The sequence below is a fragment of the Palaemon carinicauda genome, chromosome 8 (assembly GCF_036898095.1).
Source record: "Palaemon carinicauda isolate YSFRI2023 chromosome 8, ASM3689809v2, whole genome shotgun sequence".
Taxonomy (NCBI): domain Eukaryota; kingdom Metazoa; phylum Arthropoda; class Malacostraca; order Decapoda; family Palaemonidae; genus Palaemon; species Palaemon carinicauda.
Window position 1 is genome coordinate 143,849,118 of NC_090732.1, and position 27,561 is coordinate 143,876,678.

At 41.8% G+C, this 27,561-nt stretch overlaps 1 protein-coding gene across 1 annotated transcript in view; it reads right to left on the reverse strand.

Moving 5' to 3' along the window:
- LOC137646009 (micronuclear linker histone polyprotein-like) overlaps positions 1-27,561 on the reverse strand; it is a 112,495-nt gene that overhangs the window by 15,283 nt on the left and 69,651 nt on the right. Inside the window, 1 exon segment of the mRNA XM_068379140.1 lies at positions 7,515-7,589. Within this exon segment, the coding sequence (XP_068235241.1) occupies positions 7,515-7,589 (75 nt within the window).

Below are 27,561 nucleotides of genomic sequence, written 5' to 3' on the forward strand. Positions count from 1 at the left end.
CTTGCTTCTTTAAACTCCTGTGCCCCCTGCCTTTCTCTATTCTCTCCACTAATTTCCTTCTGTATGTTTGCAAGATGTTTTGATTATCTTACTTTTTCGCATGATGAAAGTTTTGCCAAAAAAGGGAAAAAAAGATTTAAAAGCAAGTGAAATATTAATATCTTTAGGTTTTTGTGGAGTATGCGTATAATCTGATTAACTTCCAAAACAATGACACTAATAATTAACAACACAACTTACAAGTACAATATATATTTTAATAATTTATATTCAAATAGCAATGGATATTGGGTAAATTATATCATTAACAGGTTAAAATTAAATAAAAATCACTTGTTCAATCATATGTATATTATTTTACACCCTAGTCTACTCTTCAAAAACTTTTTAAAATTTTCCATATGAAAGTGTACTATGGTAGAACTGTATTGGACAATGGACAGTAAGACATAGTACAAATATAACCTGATACAGGAAATCCTTGAATCCCAGGAAATTTTGTGATTTGTCCAAGAATCCTCATACCAAGATGCTCCTAAAAAGGGAAACTTTCTGGGATGGAGAAGGGCTTGAATCTGGGGTCATGCACCAACAAATTCTAAGTCTTTGCTATGAAGTACGGTAAAAAAACTGAAGGAGACCTAGTTCCACACATGAGGGGCCTGGGTTACTACAGAAGAAAGACCGTGAAACTTGCTCACTCTTCATTGGTGCTAAGACTAGCAGAAAGACAGTATTGAGAGTCAGATCCCTGTCTGATAATCACCTTAAAGGCTTGAATGGGGTACACACAAGAGCCAGGAGGTCCAAGGTCCCATCCTATTTTGGGGGCATAAGATCCCGGGGTGGGCAAGACTGCTTGAAGCTTCTCAGGAGCCAAGACTACTCCAAGGAAGCAGAGTAGTCTATTACCCTTCAGCTGAAAGACCATACTCAAAGCTGAGTGGTTGCCTTTAATGGCCAAGACTGAGAGTCGCTTCTATTGGCGAGGGAAGACAAGACAATCCGGAATCTGTGTTTAAGACGCTCCGACAGGAGAAATCCTTTCTAATCCTTTCTACACCAATTGTAGAAAATGGCCCCCTTAGTCTATTAGACATATGTAGAGGAACCCGGGAGATATTTGGACATCTCTTGCGCAGTGCCTCTTGAAAAGACTTTTGCTTGGAAGAGACACTGTATTCTTTACCCAGACTGGTGGTACTTCTGCATGTGCAGCGCTGACGGAGACAAGTGGGCCAGCTCTCTCGAAACCTCGAAAAGAAGAGCTAGCAGATCTGAATACCACTCAGCATGGGGTCATCTTGGAGCCACCAGGGTCACCCTGATTCCTAGCATAATCAACACTGATACCGGTAATTACCAGGTGAATCAGGCTTAATGGGGAAAAGGCATAAACCTCCAGGTGATTCCAGGGGTGTTGGAAGGCATCTTCAAATACCACCCTTGAGTCCAAAATGGTGGAGCTTTCTATTCAGTCACAAGGCAAACAGGTCATCTCCAGAGAGCCCACAAGATTCCTTTCCGCCACCAGAGGAAGTAAAGAATAATCTGCTCCTACAACCTGTCCCCAACAGTTGAGTGTGTCTGCTAGCACATTCCTCTTGCCTGGAATGTATCTTGCTGACAACTCTACAGCATGAACGGCCAACCACTCCGCTTAGTCACCTCATTGACGTCCGCCACTATAAGTCATGCTGTCGTTCATCACCACTACCAAATGCCTTGTCAAATGGTCTTGGAATACTTGCAGGCTGCTTGCATTTTGAGAATGTTCATATGCAGATGCCTCTCTTCCTTGGACAACACTCCTGAGGCAACCAGGTCATTCAGTTGTGTTCCCAACCCTTCCTGGGAGGTGAGGTTATTTTTGTCAAGCCACCAGGCCAGATCATCCTGGACCTTCTGAGTCACCAAGGATGGAATGGGAGGTTCATGTTGGCTACCCAGTGATCCTTCAACCACCACTGAAGCGTTTTCTGGTGGAGTCGTCCGTGAGGAATGAGCTTCTCTGAGGACAGATGGCCGAGAGAATGTTGCTACTGCCGAGCTGGAATGATTGTTTTTGGACAGAAAAGATTGTGTAATCTCCCTAAGCTTGCTGACGCAATCGCCTGTGGGGAAGACTCTCGGTGCTGATAAATCTATCAGCGTGCCCAGGTACTTCCATTTTTGCTTAGGTATAAGATTAATTTCTCCCAGTTTACCATAATCCCATAGTAGCAAAATGCAAGAAGCCGATCTCAATCCTGAAGGATCTGCCTCTCCGAGGAGGCCAGGATCACTCAATTGTCAAGATAAATCAGAAGACGTCTCCCTCATAGGTGGGCCAAATCGGCTACTATGAAGAACACCAAAGGAACCGAACACAATCTGAAGTACAGTCTTGAACTGGTACATCATACCGTAGAGGGAGAAGCAGCGGTACTTTCAAGAGGTCTGATGAACAGTTGAAAGTATGCATCCTTCACATCTACCAAAAGTATGAAGTCTCCCTCTCTCGAGGAAGACAGCACAGACCATATTGTTTCTATCCTGAACTTCGTTTGGCGCAAACTTGTTCAGTGGAGAGAGGTCAATGACCGGTCTCGGCCCCGTCACATTTTCCACCATTAGAATGTTGAATCCTTGAGATCCATCTCGAATGATTTTGAGCACTTTCTTCCCCAACATTGATTCGTCGATGTTGGGTGCTCCATCGCGAACTCAGTTGGAGCTGGAGATAGGGGGCCATTGGTGCAAAAAAGGTAGCAAGGAGCATGCCCGAGGGCGCTCATCACCCAAGTTTAGGTCCCGTGTTTCTACCTTATTACCCAGTGTCGAGAGACAAGCAAGCCCACACTATTGGCAGCAGCAGAAGGGGAACACCAATCTCAGCATTTCCCTCTCTCCCCTCACCACACTACCAGCCCCTCCTGAAAGAAGTGGGCTGAGCACTTCCAGGGTCTTTTTGAGAGGAGGTAACGGGTGTTGCGGAAAAGGATCTTGGAGCGGGTGCAGGGCCTTTCCTTGATCCTGAACCCGAGGGTTGCCTGTTGTTCCCTTCCAAGAGCCCAACCTCTTGATGGCAACAGCTCAGTGAATCAGGGAGTCCAGCAAAGCAGACTTCCATGACTTCGCCACCTTGACACAACTCTCCAGAAGGAGACGTGACTTCCCACACCTACAAGTTCCTCAATGCCAACGCCACCTCAGGCATAACCTGTTTTTAAAAGCAAGAGCCTACACAGCATCCCACCTCTTCAAGACCTAATTAGCCCACAGGATTCGTGTATGGTGAATCAGGAAGGTGACCGCCTTCCCCATCAGACAGCACAAGGCTCTTGTACTTCTCCAAACCCTCCAAGGTTAATAACTTTATCGACTTTATGAAATATGTCACTGCGCCAGACCACTGAATGACTGAATGATTTGAAGTACTCTGGCATCTTGACATCGAAGGTCATTGACACCAAGCATGGAGAAAGGACAAGGCCGTACTCTCAATGGAGATCGCAGACCTGAACAGGGGGAACTGGGGATGAGGTAGCCTTGGCTACCACCTACATCAAAACAATCATGGAGGGCCTACCTGAAAAACCCAAGGAAGCCAAAGCTTTCCCAACGTTAAACTTGTCGTCAACAGAAGATTCTTCAGCCTCCCAAGGGCAGTGGTGAACATTCGGGGTTCCCATCGCACCAATAAAGCCTGAAAAGGATGTCAATGTTGATCCGCACTCTCCTGACTCCTGTGGCGTACTCCCTGTAGACCAATCCATGTGTGGAAACGGGGGGGGGGGGGGGGGGGGGGGGGACTACAGCAGACACCACCTGAAGAGATAGCTGCGGTGGAAGCATTCACAGGTGTCTTCTCAGGCACTGTTTAGTCTGACTCCGACAAACGCCTTGTGCTGGAGGCCATGATCAACACTCGTTGCAAAGGAATGCCTGTGAGCAGACATGTCCCCGACATGAAGAACAGGAGTGTGGACCTACAGCCAGCTTCACCATGAAGCTTGAGCAGTGTTCGCCCTTCCCCTGGCAAACATGAAGTTCTTGTTTCCCTGACATTATCAACAACCACATCTCTGAGAGAAAATATCAACAGTTTTGGCAAGCGCTGCAGTATGTCCATATGCCACAACGGTCGAAGCAAAAGCAAGTGATGGAAGGCTGCTTATTATCCAGTTCAACGACCAATTCCAGTGGACGCTGAAGTAATGACCTAATTAAAGAACGAGGGTTTGTATGTTGTGTAGGAACAAACAGGGTATTAATTTTTCTAGTCAGAATTACTAAGAAGCTTTGTAATCTGAAAAATAAAATTTAGGGAAATGCAGTTTATAAAGAATTTTACATGGTAGCTCCATTTTAAAAGTAACTTGGACCATTATAATTTGACTTCTCCCTTTAGGAATTCAGGGCATGTAACAAGTTTACTAAACTATCTTCAGCCTACTGAACTGTCTACCTGAATTTCATCTGGTCAAGGTCTCCATCAAAGCCTTTTCCCTTTGATTTCCTAAGATTTTCTTTGGGTCTTCGCCTTGCTATTTCCTTAACCCTTTTACCGCCAATGGACATACTGGTACGTTTCACATAACTCATCCCTTTACCTCTATGGATGTACCGATACGTCCTTACAAAAAACCGCTATTTACATTTTTTTTGCATATTTTTGATAGCTTTATGAGAAGCTTCAGGCATTTTCCAAAATAATGAGACCCACCTGACCTCTCTATGACAAAAATTAAGGCTGTTAGCACAATTTAAAAAAATATATTGCAAAATGTGGTTGAAAAAAAAAGCCAGGGGGTTAAGGGTTGGAAAGTTCCAAATTGCGTTGGGGGTAAAAGGGTTAACTACATACCTGACCAATTACCTTACCGTATATTTCTGCATACAGTACAAGACAACCCTTATTTTCTAAAATTCACCTTTGAAAATTGGGAGTTGCCTTACACAACCCATATGAAAATTACATCTTGAATTTCAAGTGATGTTTATCGGTCTCGGTATGATAACAGAGAATAAAGGTAACCAAACCTTCTCAACCTTACATATTATTGGCATAAGTTCTCGATAAATATCCTATTTAAGGAAAAATTCCATATCAATAACGAATTTAACTTATATCTACGATAGTCCAGCTGAAAAAAATGTACAGTTATAGTTTTGTTATCAGCAACCTTCATCTTTCTCTCTAACTTTTCGATAAATTTAATAGCAACGTTAATGATGGTTTTAATAACATTTATATTAGCATAATATTTCTTTTTCATTAAAAATACATCATGAGTTAAATTATCCTCACTCTTTCTCCAATGTCGCAGGACTCACACCATCTACTCTGTCACATTGAACGTATTAGTGGCAGTACAACTGTTCGATACCTTGGCTGCTTGTATAAAGTTTCATTTAAATTTAGCCTTATGCTTTCTTCTTTTTGCTGGTTTCATAATAGATGGTGATAGAAGTTTATAAGAAATTAAACTGACTTGACTGGAAGTGGGAAAAATATTCTGCAAATGAAATGTAAGATTTGTAACAGTTACGACAAAACCGTACAATTATTGTAAATTATCATACTGTCATTAGCGGTAGTTTGTTATTGTTGACTAAACATAAACAGAATGATAAGTACAATATTTTTTATAATATCATCTTTACTAAAAGCTTATAGTATCCTTAGTTACCACTTGGATGTGTAAATGCATTCATTTGTTTGTTATGAGTGGCGATGAAGCTTAAACAAAACGATGGTTTTTGTTTTAGTCGCCGGGTTTAGGGAAAACATTAAAAAAAAAATCACCTCTATTTAATTTACTTTGAATTTCTAATGATAAAGTAAGTAAAATTAGTGATATCCTCATCATTACATATGGTAACCAATATTTGGTAAGGTATACTGTTGCTGCCAAAGCTAACCTATACACAGATGTGTAAGTGTGTTCGATTGTTTGATGCGATTGCCAATGAAATTTAAACAAAACAATGGTTTTTGTTTTAGGAAGCATTATATACTGTAAAATCACCTTAACTTTTTTTTTTGGGGGGGTGGATTTCTAAGGATATAGCCAAAGTTAGCCTACACATTGATGGCTTTGAAATTCATAAGTCATCTTATGCAACAGATATGACCTAATTTCATTAAAATTTGCCCTCATTTTCCACCCCTTCTTACCTAAATGTCGTCTTATTTGCAGAAATATATGGTATTCTTCTTTCCTTACAATAACATACTTAAATCTTAAAAGATAATGTAGGCATATGTACTAGAGATTAAATTCGGAAAATATATGAATCAAAGATATGGCTGTACACAGTACGACAGAAAAAAATAATCAACATCTTGATTCCAATAAAAGGTATAACTCAAGTCCTGATAAAACTACTGCCTTCTATACCAAATGACATACTGTATTTCATGTCCAGTAATTAAATTTTTTTCTCTTCCTTTCATTATTTATGTATTTAGTAATTTAACAAAATATGTAAAGGAAATTTAATCAGCTACCCGATAAAAAGATTGTGCCGTAGTCCTATCTTGTATAGGTTTGATGCTAGGACAAGTTGTGTAAAATGTCCATAAAAAGGACCTGGAGCTTGAGGACCTAATCATTTGGAGAGGGTTAAAAATACATGTACTACTATATTAGACTTAGGATAGGGTAATGAGCTAAAAAAATTTTTTACTATGATCATCCTTATCCAATGCATGTAATACCCTTTTAACAGAAGACTGTAAATACTCTAAATAACCGGAGCATGTTGTTACTTAAAAAGTTATTCTACCACCATGATGCCCAGCATTAATTAACCCCTGAAGTATACAATGATGAATTCATAAAAAGATTAAGACCCCTAAAAGAGCAACCTGATTACATATGTAATAAAGGAAATATTCAATATACTTTACAATATACAATATAAAATCAAACTGAATTACAAAATATTACAAGAACATGTCCTACTTTACTGAAAAGGAAAACTGAAGTCTTCAAAGAATTAAATCAACTGTACACATGCAAATATTTCTGCAACATTAATAGCTGGAAGACTGCAAAAATCTTCGCAAGATGCAAAATGTGCAGATTCCACATGCTCCTTATAAATGCATAAGATAAGTTTAAATAAAATAAGCTAACAACAAAATAACAGGATAAAAAAAATACTGGTACAACAAATTTCAAGAATAATAAGTGTTAGTATAGGAGAAAAAAAAACTAAGTGTTAGGATAAAGACAAACTCATTCAGACAGGTGAATTTGAGGCCACTGCCAGCACCCCAAACTGCTAAGAAACAATAGTGCCAATTCTCAATACATGTACAGTATGCTAATTTGTAACCAAGTAATAAAGTTACTAGGAGGTTTCACATGTGAATATTGTTACATGTGCCAAAAGAGATCTAAAGCTAAGTCTACAAAGTATTAAGATTATTCATGAAACTAAGACATCATCAAAATGCTTAAATGTGAATGAGCAGAACAGTATCATAAAATTACGATGAAAAATTTACAAATGTCAATTACCGATTGAATGCGGCTTACATGATTTCTTGGTGAAGTCATTTTTTTCACTGGGGCGCTGGTCTCAAACTCTTGAGTCTGAGAAAAATAACTCTGATTAATGACTCAATAAAAGCCAGAATGAAAAAATGCCACAGAATTTCATTTGATATCCTACTGCACTACAGGAAATGCTCTAAAGCCATAATGAAAATTAAACCAAATGCAAAGTCAGTTATAATACATACAATGCAAAAATAATATACATGTAAATATAAACTAAAAATAAAGAGGGACTTTATAATTTAAATCTTACAGCAAATTATGAAGTCAAACCCAATTTATTTGCTTACACAAGTATGGAAGCTAAGCAAAAATCATTTTTCTCTATATCTACATTATTAACCTTAAAATTTCTTAAAATAAATTACATATACGGTGGTATCTTTCTTTTTTCATACAACCAAGAACTTTCATGGTTTGTTACAATGTATAAAAATCACGGATAAATATAAAATTTCCCTTCAACACTTTTTAACCTTCACTCTAATTGCTAAAGTATTTAATTTTCTAAATACAGTATAAACTTTATACATTATATGAAAACACATTTAAACAATTTAATTTGACCAATTTATGTTGGTTTAAATTCCAAGACATCATAATCCAATGCAGTAGTAAAATAAAATTTATGACTGATAGGCAAGTGTATATCTGCAAGGTCTCTCAGGGTTATAGTAGTTGATTGAATCACTGTGTAAGCTGATTTAAATATTAAAGAGCTGTGGAGTCACTAGATGGCAATAGGCTAAGTAATGGGTAAATTTGTTTGATTCAAAACCCATTATTTTGAAATGATCTTAATAGCAATTTAGGTTGGAAGATCCAGGGTGGCTTCAATGTTAATTCAGATAAAGTAACTTGAAAGTTTCAGAATTCTTGGGATAGTGAACCATAAAAGAATTCAAAACTACAAGGTGTAAATAAGGGACCAGGGTATGTAATGACAATCTGCAATAACTAACCTTGCATAAGTATAGTAGTAAACTAAAATCAAATAATTTCTAACCTAGAAGACTTTAGAAATAGAACATCTTGCAAACAGACAAGTCTCTACAAATGAAGATGAAGCAGGAGATTGTCAATTCAGAAACTTGTTGTACTGTAATTACTGGCTCCTAGGAGCCAAAGGTCTGCAGAACATCTTTTAAGCGAGTGTGACAATTAGAGAACTGTGAAAGGGGAATTTTTCAATCTTTCTAGCTGCATAATGGCAACAACTGAGACAGATCAAGACAAGTTTATTCAGCAAAACATTCCAACAGTTTGAGAAAATGTATTCCTACCAGTATCTGTGCTTGCAGACCTAAAATTTATTGCCAAAAAAGGATGACATAATGAATTTATTAGGAAGGAATCAGAATGAGCTGCATCCTCCCTTCCATAAGAGAGCTATGTCTGACAGTCACAGGGTAGGACATGTGTCTCAAAGTTATTTTGATTCCAATAAACAAGAGTGGGTATAAAGCAAGCCTAAGTCAAGGGAGTAAAACTGTTACCTGTCTTTATCTGTGAAAGAGATCCTAGAAATTTTATACTCTTTGATTCTAAAGTAGAAATAATGACTGCTGTGAACAATCATCCCTGAAAAGGTAAACAGGTTGTGGAAACAGACCACATCTTGACATTGGGCCTGGAATGATGAGTGCAATCAGAAGTTTTTCATCTAATGGTATTAAAAGATTGCACATGGAAACAAAGACTGTTTCTAACAGAAGATTACCTCATCAGGAGGTTAAATACTGTCTAGTTGACTGGAAGGACAAAAAAAAATATTAAAAGTTGGATTCTACCTTTGCTACTGTCATCCTAACCTAAAAACCGTGCTATCTGTAGTGCCATGTCATGAGTTCCAGTAACAAATCTGAGAAGCTACACATATAAGATAGGATAGAAGTTTGAGATTTGCTTTTCTGCAGGAGGACAAGAGAGATTTATGGTAATTATGGAAGACTAAAAGTGCTGGCAAGGAACTAGAAGAGCAGGGAATAAAAGGAAAAGAGCATTACTTTCAAATTAAAATTTATAATTTCCATAGTCACTTATGAATAGAACAAGTCATAAAGTAGAACTACCATCTTGATAACCTCTGAATGAATAATAATAATAATAATAGTAATAATAAACAAAACAAAAAATCCCCATCATCATACTGTATCCTCCCTTCATATTAAGATGCCAAAGCACCCACCAGTTACTGAGAAAAAAGAATCGGCTGGGTACTTTGGTGAAGATTTTACCTAGAATAGGATGTAAACAATGCCTCACATTTCAAGTGTTGCAGCCACAACAACATCTATAGTTCTTAATCTTGTGTTTTTAGTGTAATTTAGTGTTTTTTCTATTTTGTTGGGTTGTCCGCGAGTGATATTTCTTATTGTTTTGCTTTTCTACACTATTCAGGTACTGTATGTCTAAAGCTAACCATTCTTTGTGATACTGCTCTAAATGTAGCGTACAGCAAACAGGTTGTACTTGGATGTTCTCTATTCCTTCCTTGCCATAAATTCATTTTGCGAGGATGAAAAGTTTTTGAGAGAAAAAAAAACACCATTGCTCCTAGAATCCTCAAAACCATTGTTTCTGATAAATTGATATAGATGGAAGAATCCTTTGTTGGTCTTAAAAGTACTAATGAAAGTCCACAAGCTACAAAGTTGTCCCTGCATAGCTGAATTCAGTTTTCGATCCTTCTCCAAAGAACTCCACCCTCTTCACATGAGAGGTAGGTCTGTTTCCCAAAGATCAATGTTGATAATCTACCATGAAAACATGGAAGGAAAGTTGAAACACACTCTTTCCAAAGATAATTGGTGCCATAAAGGCAAAGACTTCTTGGATGCACTCATTTCCAAAGAAAGAGGGAAGTGAAAAAAATGTTATTTTGATTATAAAATAAATTTTTGAATATACTTACCCGGTGATTATATAGCTGCAACTCTGTTGCTCGACAGACAACTCTACGGAAACTCGCCAGCGATCGCTACACAGGTTGCGGGTGTGCCCAACAGCGCCATCTGTCGACCAGATACCCAGCTCTCAATGTAAACAAAGACTCAATTTTCTCCTCGTCCCACTGCGTCTCTATTGGGGAGGAAGGGAGGGTCATTTAATTTATAATCACCGGGTAATTATATTCAAAAATTTATTTTATAATCAAAATAACATTTTTCAATATTTAACTTAGCCGGTGATTATATAGCTGATTCACACCCAGGATGGTGGGTAGAGACCAGTAATATATGTTTACACTTTTATGAACTAAGAGTTTTTTATTTCATTTTAGAAGTTATCAAAATAACAAAAACAAAATAAATAGGTACCTGGTAAGGAAGTCGACTTGAACAATTACTCTGCCTTTTAAGTACGTCTTCCTTACGGAGCCTCGCGATCCTCTTAGGATGCTGATCGACCCCTAGGATCTGAAGTATCAAGGGTTGCAACCCATACAACAGGACCTCATCAAACCCCTAATCTAGGCGCTCTCAAGAAATGACTTTGACCACCCGCCAAATCAACCAGGATGCGAAAGGCTTCTTAGCCTTCCGGACAACCCATAAAAAAAACAACATTTCAATAGACAGATTAAAAGGATAAGGAATTAGGGAATTGTAGTGGTTGAGCCCTCACCCACTACTGCACTCGCTGCTACGAATGGTCCCAGTGTGTAGCAGTTCTTGTAAAGAGACTGGACATCTTTCAAGTAAAATGACGCGAACACTGACTTGCTTCTCCAATAGGTTGCGTCCATTATACTTTGCAGAGATATATTTTGCTTAAAGGCCACGGAAGTTGATACAGCTCTAACTTCGTGCGTCTTCACCTTAAGCAAAGTTCGGTCTTCCTCACTCAGATGTGAATGAGCTTCTCGTATTAACAATCTGATAAAGTCTGACCAAGCATTCTTTGACATAGGCAAGGATGGTTTCTTAACTGAACACCATAAAGCTTCAGATTGGCCTTGTAAAGGTTTAGTACGCTTTAAATAGAACTTAAGAGCTCTAACAAGGCATAAGACTCTTTCTAGTTCATTGCCTACGATCTCCGATAAGCTGGGGATATCGAAAGATTTAGGCCAAGGCCGAGAAGGCAGCTCATTTTTGGCTAGAAAACCAAGTTGCAGCGAACAAGTGGCTTTTTCTGACGAAAATCCGATGTTCTTGCTGAAGGCATGAATCTCACTGACTCTTTTAGCCGAGGCTAAGCATACCAGGAAAAGAGTCTTAAGAGTGAGATCTTTCAGGGAGGCTGATTGTAACGGCTCCAACCTGTCTGACATGAAGAATCTTAGTACCACGTCTAAATTCCATCCAGGGGTAGCCAAACGACGCTCCTTGGTGGTCTCAAAAGACTTAAGGAGGTCTTGCAGATCTTTATGTTTGGAAAGATCTAAGCCTCTATGCCGGAAGACCGATGCCAACATGCTTCTGTAGCCCTTGATAGTGGGAGCTGAAAGGGATCGTCCTTTTCTCAGGTATAAGAGAAAAACAGCTATTTGAGCTACAGAGGTACTGGTCGAGGATACAGAAACTGACTTGCACCAGTCTCGGAAGACTTCCCACTTCGATTGGTAGACTCTAATGGAAGACGCTCTCCTTGCTCTAGCAATCGCACTGGCTGCTTCCTTCGAAAAGCCTCTAGCTCTCGAGAGTCTTTCGATAGTCTGAAGGCAGTCAGACGAAGAGCGTGGAGGCTTTGGAGTACCTTCTTTACGTGTGGCTGACGTAGAAGGTCTACCCTTAGAGGAAGACTACTGGGAACGTCTACTAACCATCGAAGTATCTCGGTGAACCATTCTCTCGCGGGCCAGAGGGAAGCAACTAACGTCAACCTTGTCCCTTCGTGAGAGGCGAACTTCTGCAGTACCTTGTTGACAATCTTGAACGGTGGGAATGCGTAGAGATCCAGATGTGACCAATCTAGGAGGAAAGCATCTATATGTATTGCTGCTGGGTCCGGGACTGGAGAGCAATAGATTGGAAGCCTCTTGGTCAGCGAGGTTGCAAAGAGATCTATGGATGGTTTTACCCCAAGTGGCCCAAAGTCTCTTGCACACATCCTTGTGGAGGGTCCATTCGGTTGGAATTACTTGCCCTTTCCGACTGAGACAATCTGCTATGACGTTCAAGTCACCTTGGATGAACCTCGTTACTAGGGAGATGTCTTGACCTTTTGACCAGATGAGCAGGTCCCTTGCGATCTCGTACAACGTCAGTGAGTGGGTACCTCCTTGTTTGGAGATGTACGCCAAGGCCGTGGTGATGTCCGAGTTAACTTCCACCACTTTGCCTCGAAGGAGAGACTTGAAGCTTTTCCAGGCCAGATGTACTGCCAACAGCTCCTTGCAGTTGATATGCATGCTCCTCTGACTCGAGTTCCACAGTCCTGAGCATTCCCGACCGTCTAGTGTCGCGCCCCAGCCCACGTCCGATGCGTCCGAGAAGAGAACGTGGTTGGGAGTCTGAACAGCCAGGGGAAGACCCTCTCTTAGGTTGATATTGTCCTTCCACCAAGTCAGACAAGACTTTATCTTTTCGGAAACCGGGATCGAGACCGCTTCTAGCGTCTTGTCCTTTTTCCAGTGAAAAGCTAGATGGTATTGAAGAGGACGGAGGTGTAGTCTTCCTAGTGACACAAATTGTTCCACGGATGACAGCGTCCCTACCAGACTCATCCACAGCCTGACTGAGCAGCGTTCCTTCTTCAGCATCTTCTGGATGGATAGCAGGGCTTGATCTATTCTGGGGGCTGATCGTCTTGTTGTTCAGCAACGTCCTCATCAGAGGGTTCCTCATCCGAAAACTGATGAGGAAACGGCAACGGAGTGGGCAACGTCTGGCTCGCTGAGTCCGGTCGCACTGGTGCATGCGTGACGGAGCCGGACGCAATATCATGGAACTGCTGCACAGTCTGTGAACTGTCAACAACCATGGGTGCGCGAGGAAGCACAGCGTCAACCCGAGACTGTCTAGACCGTCTGGGTTGTGCAGTCAACACCCTACCGGGTTGCTGAGGTTGACGCACTGCGTCAAAACAAGTCACCTCTGTTGGTTGTTGAACGTCCTGAACCTCAACAACCACCTCCGAGCGTCGCTTAACGTCAACGTGCGGCTGGCAACCCACACTGGGTCGCATCGGTGGAGGAACCACCTCAACTGGCAGACGCGAGTAGGTTACCTCAGCGTCAACAGGGCGCACAACCGACCGGTTGGAAGGTTGTTGGCCAGAAGGTTCGGTAGCAACCTTCTCCGCATTAAAGTCCTCTATCAAGGACGCAAGCTTGGACAGCATGTCTTGCAGCAAAGCCCATTTAGGGTCTACGGGAGCAGGTGTGGCAACAGACGGGGTTAGCGACTGAGGCGGTACCGCTTACCATCCCTGAAAGCCTTGTTATGCATGACATAATTGTACAGCAAAACTTCAAAGGCTCGAAAACAGCTGTGAAGTTGACCTGTAAAAAACTTGGAGCGTCTCCTGGCCAGGCACCAGGGAGAGTCTACGAGAATTGAGAAGTCTATCTGGGCAGAGGCATGAACTCCCAAGCCGAGAACTTCTCTCGTGTCATATCAGACTCTCGCTCTATAAACCAGTTTAAAAGAAGGGAAAGCAAAGGCTGTATCCCCCAAACTCCTCCTGGTGAAAAACCAGTCGCCTAGCCAACGTAAAGCTCTCTAGGAGAGCGAGAGAGCACTAGCTTAAAAACAACGGCTTCGAAGTAGCTAGGCCTAGTGTAAGCTCTGACGTTTAGGCGAACGAGGAGCAGCAGTTACAAAAAGATCCGGACAAAGATCCTTAAAAAAAATCATCATGAATTAATTAAAGTCCATAGGGGGCTAAGCAGCTTTAGGCTCCTCTCCATCTGACAGAGTCCTCAAGGGAATATCAGTAGGAGGGGGAACAGCAACTTCCTCATCTACAGGAACCTTGTCCGATAAAAGCTGAGTCTCAAGCAAGGGAGAGACCTACCGTGGTGGCAATGCTTTACAAGCAGAGTCCACACTCACTGGTGCATTAGTAGCGGACCAGAACGCAACGTCATGTAACTGCTTGACAGTTTGTGAACTGTCAACAACTGAACTGTCAACCACAACAGGTGCGTGAGGACGCACAGCGTCCACTCGAGACTGCTTTGACTGCCTAGACTGAGCAGTCAAAACAACTCTAGAATGCGGAGGTTGACGCACAGCGTCAAAACAAGTCAACTCCGATTGTTAGTGAACGTCTTGAACGTCAACAGGAGCATCAGCAAGTGGCCTAACGTCCAAATGCGGCTGAAAAACCACACGAGACCGCATCGAGTGTGGTTCTAAACAACCTGACTGACGTGACTAAGCTACGCCAACGTCAACAGTAAGCACAAAGGAACGTTAGGTTGGCTGAAAGCCAGGATATCGATGAGATAAACGGCTAGACTCAACGGACTAATCGGCAGAATAGTCTTCCATAAGGGAGGCAAGCATATACTGCATGTCTTGCCATACAACCCATTAAGGATCAACGGAAATGGTTGTGGTAAGAGACGAGGGTAACGTCTGTGACCGCAACACTTTGCCAACAAAAAAGACTCTCGGAGTCTGTGTTACGCTTTTGTTAGGCGGCGAGCAGTTATCCGGTGACTGCATAGGGTCAGAGCTGTCCTAATGGTTGTAACCAGGACGCTGGACCTGTCCTGAAAGGACTGACTTTCGCTTAAGGGCTTCGAAACCTTGTGACAGGTTTCTTATGCGAAAAGCCTTCGGATGACGAGGAGAAACAACGTCTCTCTCGTCTTATGGTAGGGGAGATCTTGGTAAGATACACCCGATACCATAGAGGGAAAACGTCTGTTCGTTGATCAAGGCCTCTCGAACCCATAAGTCGTTTGACATTACTTCTCCCCTGGGCTTGGGAGCATGCAAGAGGTCCCGGACTAGGTGAACGACAGGCACGAACAGACGAACCCTCGGACGCAACACTGTAACACTTTGCGCATATCACTTTATCACTTCGATTTTCTGTTTTGCACTTATTTCACTGAAATCGAAACTTTTACTGATTTCTACCTGAAACACGCAATTCTACCCTTCATTAAAAGGTAGTAATTGCGAAATCAGTCGTATAATGCAAGCTCATTAATACCAGCAAAAAACAGAAAACATATTTTAAGATAAAAAAAAAATCAGTGGCTGGGAAAGAGACTAAACACTAGTTCATATAAACTACGTTTTCAATCTCTCACCGCACATAGCCTGGGGACGAGAATAAAAAACTAAAAACGTTTTATCCTTCCTCCCCGTACAGAGACTAGGGACGAGAGTAACTCGAGAACAACGTTACCCGCTTGAACGGAACGTTTTCTCTCCTCTCTCTCCCTCCGTCTCTATCTCTCTCTCTCTTTCTCTCTTGATTTCGCACCTAAGAGAAGAGCCCAATTATATTTCGTCAAAAAAACAAGTTATTTGACTAAAGGAAAAAACTGAAAGGTTTTTCAAATAAAAAGTTCCTTTAAAATAGAATTTAAAACATTTAAGCTAAGAAAGAATGAACAAAACGTCAGAATCGATTTACTCTTACTGCAAAGTGAAACCGTGATACACTCTCTCTCTATCGTAACGATAGAGCGCATGTTGAACGTCCTGAACGTCAACAACTGCGTAGCATAAATAAACTAAACGTTAGTTCATCTTTGAAAACAGTACGAAGACTATCAAAGAAATTCTTTCATAAAATATTACATTTAAAAAGTTTTAAATCCTTAGCTCTTTAAAAGCTAATTACGATATAAAGGGCTCAACGTTGATTAACTTCGGAGTTAATCGAAGAGGCCTAATAAAGGCGGAGAGATATAAAATATTTATAACGTGATAAGATAATTACTAAAAGCCTAAACACACTTCCGTCTAAGGGAAGGGTCGGCCATTTAAAAGTGAAAGAAAGTCCATACTCTCTTTGTCACCATAATTAAATCTATCCAAAACGAGTTCAAGATTTAAGATGAAGATAAAACACCTGCATTGCGAAAGCTCAAAACTAGAATATAGTACTTCACTAAATAGATGTGAAAAACTCCAGTTTAGCAACAGCGAGTAAAGTACGTCTTGTCGACACCTCGACAGAGAGAAAATTGAGTCTTTTTTTACATTGAGAGCTGGGTATCTGGTCGACAGATGGCGCTGTTGGGCACACCCGCAACCTGTGTAGCGATCGCTGGCGAGTTTTTCCGTAGAGTTGTCTGTCGAGCAACAGAGTTGCAGCTATATAATCACCGGCTAAGTTAAATATTGAAAAATGAGAAATACCAAACTGCTAGCTAAGAAAAAGTGTAATCAAGCAACCATGAGTGCCCATGTGAGAATGCACTTACCTACCAAATCAGGCTGTTCTTTTTGGTGTTAAATAATTTGTACTGATGCACAAACTGGAATATGTATGAAAAATAAAACAAAATTATGAAAAAAGATTTAAAGAATGATATTCAACTATAGTATACCCCATCTCTGCGATATCTTTAACAAGAATCATCTTTGGACAATTGTTGGCACTTCAGAAGTATAAACTTGGTTAAAATAATTTCATTTAAGCTGGCAGAAGAGTATTATTTCATATTGTATTTGTTATTTATATTATTTCAAAACTTACCTTACTTCTGTCTAGTACAAGTGTTACTCCTCCATATCTGTACAGTACCCACACTGGAATGGTTCCCCAATTTGTGTACTTAAAGTTTTAAGAATTTTGCCTCTTAATCTAAAGTTGCAGCTTAACCATTCCAATAAATAATAATAATAATAATAACAATAATAAAAATAAAAATAATAATTAATAATAATAATAATTGCAACTATTATGATAATGCAAGAAATAATATTAATAAAAAATCCTAATCCCCTTTACCATAATCCTCTAAAAAATTTTACAAGAACAATCTTTTTATCTTCAATGCCAGACAATTGTGTGAATAAAGCAGATAAACCTTTGAATTATTTTCCAGATACTAAATATCATCCATACACATAATTTATAATGACAGCCCATATTATGTGTTATAGAAAATCCTAGACTCACCAGTCTTTTGTAGACTAAAAAATGATTAGCAAGAGCTATAAGCTCAGTGAATACACAAGGACTACTAGGCCCAAAATGGCCAGTTGTCTTGGATCTTGTGAAGTTTTTGTTATAAGTACAGTAATATGCTTGTGTGATTTTTTAAAAACAAAATTGTCACCCTAATCCAAAACTTACAGCCCAAACTAGCACCTTCGGTGTGAGGAGAAGAGTTACTAATAGCCAAGGCAAGTAGAATGAGACCTGTACAATAAAAGAAAGAATTCCTGAGAGGAGAATAGAACAATTTTAAGCTTTGTACTCCTAACTAAGCAATGAATAACTTTAGCAAGAATGCTAAGTCGGTGCATGGTAGTCAAGACATTTATACTACGTCTTGCATAGAGCTATCAATTGATAACTGTTTTCAACTATGAGAAATCAAATTTGACACCTTACTGGGGATGGAAATACTTTCTTTTTAAAGATTTTCTTTCCATGGTGCCTATGGTACAGAATTTTGCAAAATTTCTACACAAAAGTTTAGTACATAACAGCTATCAAGCCAGCAATGGCTTAGGATCTTTGGGACATATGACCTCCTAAAAGGAATTTTAGCTGGACCCAGACTAAGAATGCAACCTCTTCAATTCCACTTGAATAAATCTTGAAAATGATTCCTTCAATCAGATTTAGTACAATCAACATTCAAGTCACACTGACAAAAATTTCCTATGGCATACCACATATAAAGATTAAAACAAGCCTGTCAATATAACATAAGGACCTAGATGTAAAGTTATTTCTAAACATTTCAATGGAAGTTTGGGAGCTATATTGAATGACCAGGAAGTAGCACAAAGATGGTCGGCGATCAAAGACTCTTTATAAATCATTTAGAACTGCTAACAGTATTCTAAGCTCTCAAGGCTTTCTTAGACAGTGCATGGAAAAATAGTTGTGAATTTTTTTGGATACCACCACACCCTTTGCATATTTCAGGTATAAAGGAGGGACAAAGTTATAAGAACTACATGGACAACTATCCCTTCTCTAGTGGAATAGAAATGGGGAATAATAATGGGAAGTTTTGTCACAGGAAAAGCAATACCTGAATTAGTTTCATCTTTGGCTACTACTAGGCAAGACTATTACTCTGAGCTCATTTAACTCATCTTCTACCTCTATTCAAGATCAAGCTGTTTAATATTCAAGACACTTACTCATTTGATCTCATAAACATCCTAAATACTCCCATGTCTATCCTCTCTATAGCAACCCTGTCTATACACTTCAAAGATGCAGAGTAATGACTGTCTAATTTCCCCACCTTCTGGCTACACCCTAGATCTTAAAACAATTTTGTCAAGGGTAAAGTCCTTGAATGATAATATAACATATTTGCAAGTCAAAACAATAAGAAATCCTCTTTCAGTAATAAAAAAAATTGCAACTAGGAATATTACCAAATAAATAATTAGTCAGCTGACAATTCTTCACTCTTTTAACAAATTTACTGATACTGAAACCTGTACATTCACCTAGACAGAAAGTAAGGTAAATAAAGTACACCATTGTTTATCTTTGTTGGTTTGTATGCAAAAGTCATTATTTTGTTTTGGCAGTTGTTTAAAATTTTCACTTGCAGACCCCAAACCTCTGGTTTGAAAGTAATGGAAATGCGACTACTGGGCAAGAATATGAAACAAATTTCTTGAACAGTCAACACAGTACACTGTACAATAATTCTTATTCATGCAAGTCTATCCTGATGTTGGATGAAAAATTACTCCCAAAGTGGGCAAACCTACCATTAATCATTTTAGTTAATCATGTGTTAACCTACAACTAAGCTCTGTTCAACGTTCACCCGCTCACACGAATCATTAAAAAATTTTTGTTTTGAACCAGGAAGTTCAAAACAAGAACTGCAAATATATTATCTTAGCTGGTGTTTTCTAATAAAACACTACAGGAGCATATACACTGAGCATTTCATTTCCATACATGCTTATTTTCTCTTTAGTTAGCTCATCTCCAGCATTTATGAGAGAGAGAGAGAGAGAGAGAGAGAGAGAGAGAGAGAGAGAGAGAGAGAGAGAGAGAGAGAGAGAGAGAGAGAGAGTGTGTGTTACAAGGAGTAACAAGGATTTTGGATGAGCGTGTTTGTGTGCGTGTTACAAGGAGTATTTTGGATGTCTCAAAGACCTTTTAGTCCATTTGCTCTTTAGTAGAACGATTTCATTTGAGCATTTAGAGTTCTTGTGATCTTGGGTTAACTTATTCTTGAACTCATTTACCGTGTTACTGTTTACTACATCCACTGGAAGTCTATTCCAAGTATTTGCTATTTTGTATGTAAAGAAACTGCCACAGAGTGGTGTTGCATCTTTCTAATTCCAGTTTGTATCCGTTACCCCTAGACTGATATGCGCTAAGCGTGGATAGATTGTTGTAATCTACATTTGTTATTCCTTTAAAGAATTTTGAATGCCTCTATTAACTGTCCCTTTAGTCATCGTGTTTGTAGATAAATTATATTCCAAAGTTCCATCCTCCGTCTATATCCAAATTTCCTTAGTGTTGGAACTAGTCTGCAGGCCCTATGCATGCACGCACACATGCACACACACATGCTCACACAAAGATTGCATAAGAAATTAAACTGGAATCCTTTTAGTTTTAAAAATCATGAAATCACAAATTTTATAAGTAATTTGCTCTTTGCCTAACTATACAAACCGAGTCCTTTAATGTGAGATTGATTCAAGCGTAGCTGGAACTTATCGGCTAAAACTTATACGAGGTGCTGTTACATTGAACAGTCCCTTTGATTGCATCTGGGATTTTCGGGGCGGTGAAGGCAAGGAAAGTTAAAAGGACTCAGGTTTGTATAGATAGGAATAGGAGACTCAGCTTTAGATGGGAGGAAGTTCCTATCACCAAAATGCCTAGCTAAAATCCTGGGATGGCTATGCTAGGACCTGATAAGTGACACAGAATAGCTTCCTAAACTCCTGCAAACCAGGATCAAAAGTACCATCAGGTTCATGCCCAGGCAATAAAGGATGTTGCAAAAAAAAATCTCTTTCTTAGACTAGTGTGTCAAGTAAGGCACAAACTTTATGGGTTTGCCCGTTAATATCTATCCTCATAAGCAGGATGGAGAAATGAATGCTTCCATTTAACAATAATACAACACTGTCATCTATAGGAGAGGCTTACCTGTACCTACATCTGCCCAGCTACATAGGATTATAACAGCTATACCCCAACGTAAAGGAAGAAGAGAAGAAAAAGGTCAAACACTCATTCTCAAACTAGACTTACGTTATAACCACTATCTTAAGACATGATAGTTTCATTTCTGTAAAGAGGCTAGGGTCACTACACCACTTGGTGATTGATTGATTGATTTAAAGTTTTCAGGCATCCTGACATCTAAGTCACCACTTGGTGAGCACCAATCACAGATGCAAGTGAAAATGTATCTTGAGACTTCTGAGTGCATTCTCACAAACAATGCGAGGTAAAAGTAGTGTGACACTTACATACTACTATGTGTAAAACTATTTGAGGCCACAAGATTTTTATTAAAGGTTAAAGTAGCACCAACTCCTCTGATCTCATTTTCCAGCACCTTAATTCAATCCGAAGTGCCTGGGGGTGCCAAAACCCGATTGCATTTTTGTTAATTTTTAACCTACAAGTGCTTATGAACTGGTTCTGTTACCTGGGTCTGGCAGACTGGGTTCTCTTAGATTAGCGCTTAATGTCCTGTACAAATGTAACTCATCTGGATTTTTGGTTATTTCCCCAAGCAATGAAATTTTAAAGGATGAAAACCCGGAATCAAGGATCGACAGAATTTGAGTTTTCATTACGAAGTCATGAACAAAGCATAGAAAGACATGCCTCCAGTGCTAACAATGAGAGAACAAATACGCGAATCAATGTCACTCACCTACACGCTTAGTCGGAGCTAAAGCAAAAAAGGTTTTAGGATAAGGTACTGATCTGAGGCTTGCCTCAACGGTTCATAAGGAGCTCTCTTCAAAGAATGCAAAACTTTGGTTACATCATAAGATGTAAGTTCAACTTCCGAGGGAGAACAACGTCTCTTCCATACTCCTGATATTACGGGGAGGACAGGTTTGTTCCATACTCTTGTTAAGTACAGATAATTCCCAAGAAAAGGAAAAATCTACTCCTGTCTCTCTCAGCATATGGCTCAAGGACGAACGATATCATTTATGGCCGAGACTGAGAGGCATCTTTCCTTTCAAAGGTACAGTCTGGCCGAGGTTCTGCTTACTGCAGGTAATGTGGTTGCCACACACACAGTTTGTTGCATTCATAAATGAGTGCAAGAGCCCTATAAAGGAGCCCTCTGACTCAGTTGGTAACAGGCTAAGGTCCAATGCCTTTAGGGTGTCGAATCAAAAGAGCTCTTGTCCCTCACTAGGATTGAGAGCTCAGAAAGTAGCTCCCAAGATCTATCCCTCTCCCCTGAACATAAGCATTCACTAAGTCAGACCAGCAATGTAATGGGAGAATGATGTCGGACCACACTGAGACCAGCTATGGTCGATATCAGCGAGAAACTGATCTCTGGCATAGACAAAACAGACAGAGCCAGTAGGTCATACTCTTCTCATCTGTTAATCCTGGTCACAGAGCAGTCACCTGTCACACTACAATCATAGGTCATCATCTCCATGCACACAATGACTTCCTCTAAAGATCCCAACTTCTCTACAAGGTGCACAGAAGAGAAGGGAGCAGTGCTCCCTCATTCAGGTAGGAAGGGGGAGGAAGGGCGATTACGCTCCTCTAATAGCCAACAGATGGGAAGAACTGATCAGTCTGGCTACCTTGGTAGCCATGTCAAATGGGGCAGGCTACCTGTGGGTCGTGGTGTCTCATAAAATTTCTTGCGATTGGCCTTCAAGAACTTCTTGACAAAATTGCAAGAATCAGATGGAAAACAGGAAGAGGAAGAACTGGAAGGAGTAGGACAAATATACTCCTTTTTTTTTTCCCACAACCAGATTGCCTCACAGGCTTTACAAGCTGAGGACTTAAAGTCTGAGTGGCAACCAGCAATGCTGTTCCAACAAGTAGAAGGAGACACAAAACTGACGCTCACTGTCATCGGTAAGAGGTAGGCACTATTAATGGCATTGACTGCACAGACACTGGCCTTGGGGGATGGTGTCAAGAGGTACTAGGACCACTGACACAGGGATCACTACGGGAACAATGGGCCCTGGTGTAAGAGGCACAGGGGACACCTTGGGCCTCACAGCTACTGGTCTTATTGCCAAAGTAGGCAGCACACAAGAGAGAGAGAGAGAGAGAGAGAGGGAGAGAGAGAGAGAGAGGAGAGAGAGAGAGAGAGAGAGAGGAGAGAGAGAGAGAGAGAGGGGGGGGGGGGGGAAGTACTATATTAAATCTTGCAGGCACCATTGTTACTGGCACTTGTGCAGGCACTGGAAGCTCTTTGAGCCTCAATAGATATCAGCATAACTGGAGCATAGAGGGGCACTGAGGCATACTTTTGGGCCTCACTCACTGGCACTGGGGTCAATGGTGACACAGGGGGGGTGAAGTAGCCTATGTACCAGCACCTTGAACTCCATAAAGGGCTTACTGAAAGCTCCAAAGGGCATCCCTTCCATAGGTCAAACTTGTCGTCAGCAGTCTATATGGAAAATGGAAAGCTCTCTGCAAGTGCTGGAATGCGGCCTTCACTGGAGCAACTAGCTGAAAAATTAACTGATGTACATACAAGTTCTACTTGCTTTTGACATGTACTCTATGACGTCAATTATAGAAATGTACATATAGGTAGGAGATTCAGTGGGCTGCGCTCTTGATTAGTAGGAGAAAAGTACTATTGATTAGAACTTCTTTGCTATTACTTTGGGTGTTGCCAAGGATTTCATTGAAGAGTCCCTGCCATTCCTTTTTTTCTCTACAAGCTTTCCATTAAACAGGTCATGCATGATCTACATTCAGCACATAGGAATGATTGCAAATATTTATACATCCTATAAAAAGCACAGAGAAAGTGTGGACTGATAACTGGCTTAGCCATAAACAGGTTACACTTTCCACTCCTTCCCCCTATTTTACACATATCCTGCTTCGCCTCCATAATAAATGAAGCCAGTAAGGTATAATTCAATACTGAAAGAGTAAAATAAAAACTAACAGCTTTGGTTACACGATGCATCAGTGGTTCTGTAATCGTAGGACGGCAGGTGGAGCTATTTGCCTCGCTCACCACCTGTCATTAACTACCTAGTTTACGAATTCAATGGCTGTTCCAACTCCAATGAAAACATTCTCTATTCAATAGGACGAAAGATTTGCATACAAGTAAGAACAACTATCTCTTAAGTATCCTCAATTTACCTCCCAACATCACAAATTTTAAGTAATTTGTATTTTTCCTAACAGTACTTACCTCGAACTACTTTTTTACGAGTATCTGGATCTCCTCCCAACCGACCAGAATTTTGTGTAGTTTCCCCTATCTCCATTTTCTATAGTGGGTACCTCTGGCTGAGGAATACGCGCCATGAGGAGACCCGGGGTCAGAGAGTGTGCTCGGTCAGGTCTCGACCTCCAGTAAGTTTATGACAGATAAGGTTCCAAAAGTCCTGTAAGGCACTCGGGGCAGGATGGGTGGGCCATAACCCGAAAGTAGTTCGAGGTAAGTACTGTTAGGAAAAATACAAATTACCTAAAATTTGTGATTTGTTCCAACACGGAGTACTTACCTCGAACTACTTTCTTAGGAGACTTATACTTTGGGAGGTGGGAGTGGCCTTTCGGACCGATAGACCGTCTGGAGAAGGGAAAAAACGAACCCAGATAGGAGGCTAGGTTCTACTGACCCAAAAAGAGAAATGAGAAACTAGGGAAAACTACGCAAAAAACCATCATAGTGTCTAAGTAACTCACCCTTGTAAGTCTTCCGAGATGTATGCATCCACTGAACGTGTTCCCAATAGTAGGTGAAGGGATCAAGGGTAATGGAGGGGAAGGGTGATACGGGGGGGAAAGGTAAGGAAGGAACCTGTGTCTCTTGGACTTACCGCCCACGGCTTCCCCGTGGCTACGCCTCTAAATCTTCTGGAGCGCAGAAATGACAGAACCAAGAGAGAAGCCGTCCAAAGATTTCCTAAAACAGTCCTTTAGGTAGTGAGGTGTAAAGGTGGACTGTCTTGACCAAGTGCCTGCCCTCAGGATCTGGCCCACCGCCATGTTCCTCTCGAAGGCCAACGAAGTACTCAGGCCCCTAATATCATGGAGTCTAGGCTTTCCCGGAAGAGAGACTCCAGAGCTGTCATAGGCTCTCATAATTACCTGCCGTAACCAGAAAGAGACCGTATTCTTGGAGACTTGCTTCTCCACTAGCCCTTAGGAGATGAACAGACTCTTGATCCCAGGCCGAAGCCTGGACGTTCTCTCTGAGTACTTACGCACCACTCTGACTGGGCACAGTAACAAGTCTCTCGGGTTGTCCGAACGCGGAATCGCTGGCACTGAGAACCCCTCAAACCTAGGGTCCCAGTAAGCTGGGTTCCGAGTCTTGGCTACAAAGTTAGGTAAGAATCTGAAAGTTGGCTACAAAGTTAGGTAAGAATCTGAAAGTTGCTTCCCACCAACCCTTTGAGTGCGAGACCTCATATGACAGCCCATGGAGCTCACTTACTCTCTTTGCCAACGCAAGGGCTAACAGGAAGACCGTCTTGAGGGTGAGCTCTTTGTCCAGAATATCTTTGAGGGGTTCGAAGGGCGGCTCTGACAGAACTTTCAGCACTCTAACCACATCCCACTGGGGCACCCTAGAGGCCTGGGGGGAACACGACTGTTCGAAACTCCTGATGAGCATCGAGATTTTTCTAGACGCTCCTAGATCAATGCCTTTCAGGAGGAAGACTTGGCCCAACGCCGCCCGGACTCCCTTGATGGCTGGGATGGACGTACCCACGTTGTCTCTCGGATAGACCAGGAAGTCGGCAATCTCGTGAATGGAGGCCTCCAACGGCCTGATGTTCTGTGAGGCGCACCGTTTAGTAAAGGTGGCCCACTTCGCCTGGTATACTGCAACTGAGGAACGTCTTAGGTACCCCGACATCCTTGTTGCGGTCTTCGACGAGTATCCTTCCCTCTTCAGGAGGCGCTCGATAACCTCCATGCGTGTAAGCGGAGGGACCGAGGGTTTTCGTGAAACCTTTGGAAGTGTGGTTGCCGGAGGAGGTCTGGCCTGTCTGGAAGGGGCCAAGGAGGAAGGCGCGCCATTTCCTTTAGGTCAGCGAACCAGGGCGTTACCAAAGTCATCCATAGGTTGTTCGCCCACCTAACTCTGTTGAGAACTTGTCTGAGCATCCCGAAGGGCGGGAAGGCATACACGTCGAGGTTGTCCCAAGGGTGTTGAAAGGTGTCCTCGAACGCTGCTGTTGGGTCTGGCACAGGAGAACAAAACACGTGGAGCTGTGAGTTTAGCCTCGTGGCAAAGAGGTCTATCACCGGCAAACCCCACTTCAGGATGACCGTCCGGGCCACTGTCGGGTGTAAAGACCACTCCAACCCTACTACTTGGCCCATCCTGCTGAGGCCGTTGGCTAGAACGTTCTTCTTTCCCGGAATGAACCTGGCTGTGACTTCTATCTGTTCCTTCGCCGCCCATTCCAGGAATTGAGTCGTGAGACTGCACAGCTCCTTCGACTTCAGTCCTCCTTGTTTCTTCACGTAGGCCACCACCGTGGCATTGTCGCACATCAGAGCCACTGTGTTCCCCCAGTGTAGATGGACAAATTCTCGGCATGCCCTTTGCACGGCCATCAGCTCTAGCACGTTTATGTGACGGCTCTTCTCAACGAGGGACCATTTCTCTTTTGCCGACTCGTCGAGAACATGGGCTCCCCAACCCTCCTTTGATGTGTCCGTGAACAGCATCATCTCCGGAGGATTGATTGCGACGGGCATTCCTTTGAGGGAGTTTGTCCTGTCGTGCCACCACTTCAGGACTTCATTTTTCTCTGGGAATACCGGGACTATTCTGTGCGGGGAGTCACTCCAGAGCTCCTTCAGGTTCCATTGAACCCCCCTGAGTTTGAGCCTCCCCTGGGGGACCAACTTCTCCAATGACACGAGGTGGCCTGCCAATCTCTGCCAGTCCTTGGCTCTCCTCGGCTGGTCCGTTAGGAAGGGTCGAAGTATCTGATCCAGATTGTCTAGCCTCTCCGAGGAGGGGAAGGCCCTCACCAACTGGGAGTCTAGAACCATCCCCAGGTAGGTCATCCTGGTGGAGGGTGTCAGCTGTGACTTTTCCAGGTTGATGGTGATACCCAAGACACTGCAGATCCGTAGAAACTTTGCGCCATGCTCCCTCTGAGGCTGAAAGCAACAACCAGTCGTCTAGGTACCAAATCAGGCGGATGCCCTGCTCGTGTGCCCAGGATGAGACTGTTGCGAAGACCCTCGTGAAGACCTGAGGAGCTGTTGACAGTCCGAAGCAGAGGGTTCTGAATTGCAACACTTGGATACCCCATTTTACCCTTAGGAACCTTCTGCTGGAGGGGTGGACAGGGATCTGGAAGTAGGCATCCTTGAGATCTATGGACATCATGAAGTCCCCTTCTCTCAAAGCCGCCAACACCGACTTCGGGGTATCCATCTTTAAGTCCCGGGAAAGTTTGGAGGCACCCTGGCTCCTGGGGGCGTCCGCTTGGCTGGCTATGAACCCGTCTATGTGGTCCATAACCAGCTTCACGTCCCTAGCCAGGGGAAGGGCCAGGGAAGGCTTCTGTTGTACTGGGTTGTCTACCAGTCTGCTAAGCCCGGAGAGCCAGGCTTGTTTTGCCGAGGGCTTAGGCTCTTCCAGCCTATGGTGGCGCCTGATGAGGGCAAAGACTTTCCTGTAGGTGGAGACGTCATCCGTAGAGCATTCTCCCTCTTCTACGAGGCCTTC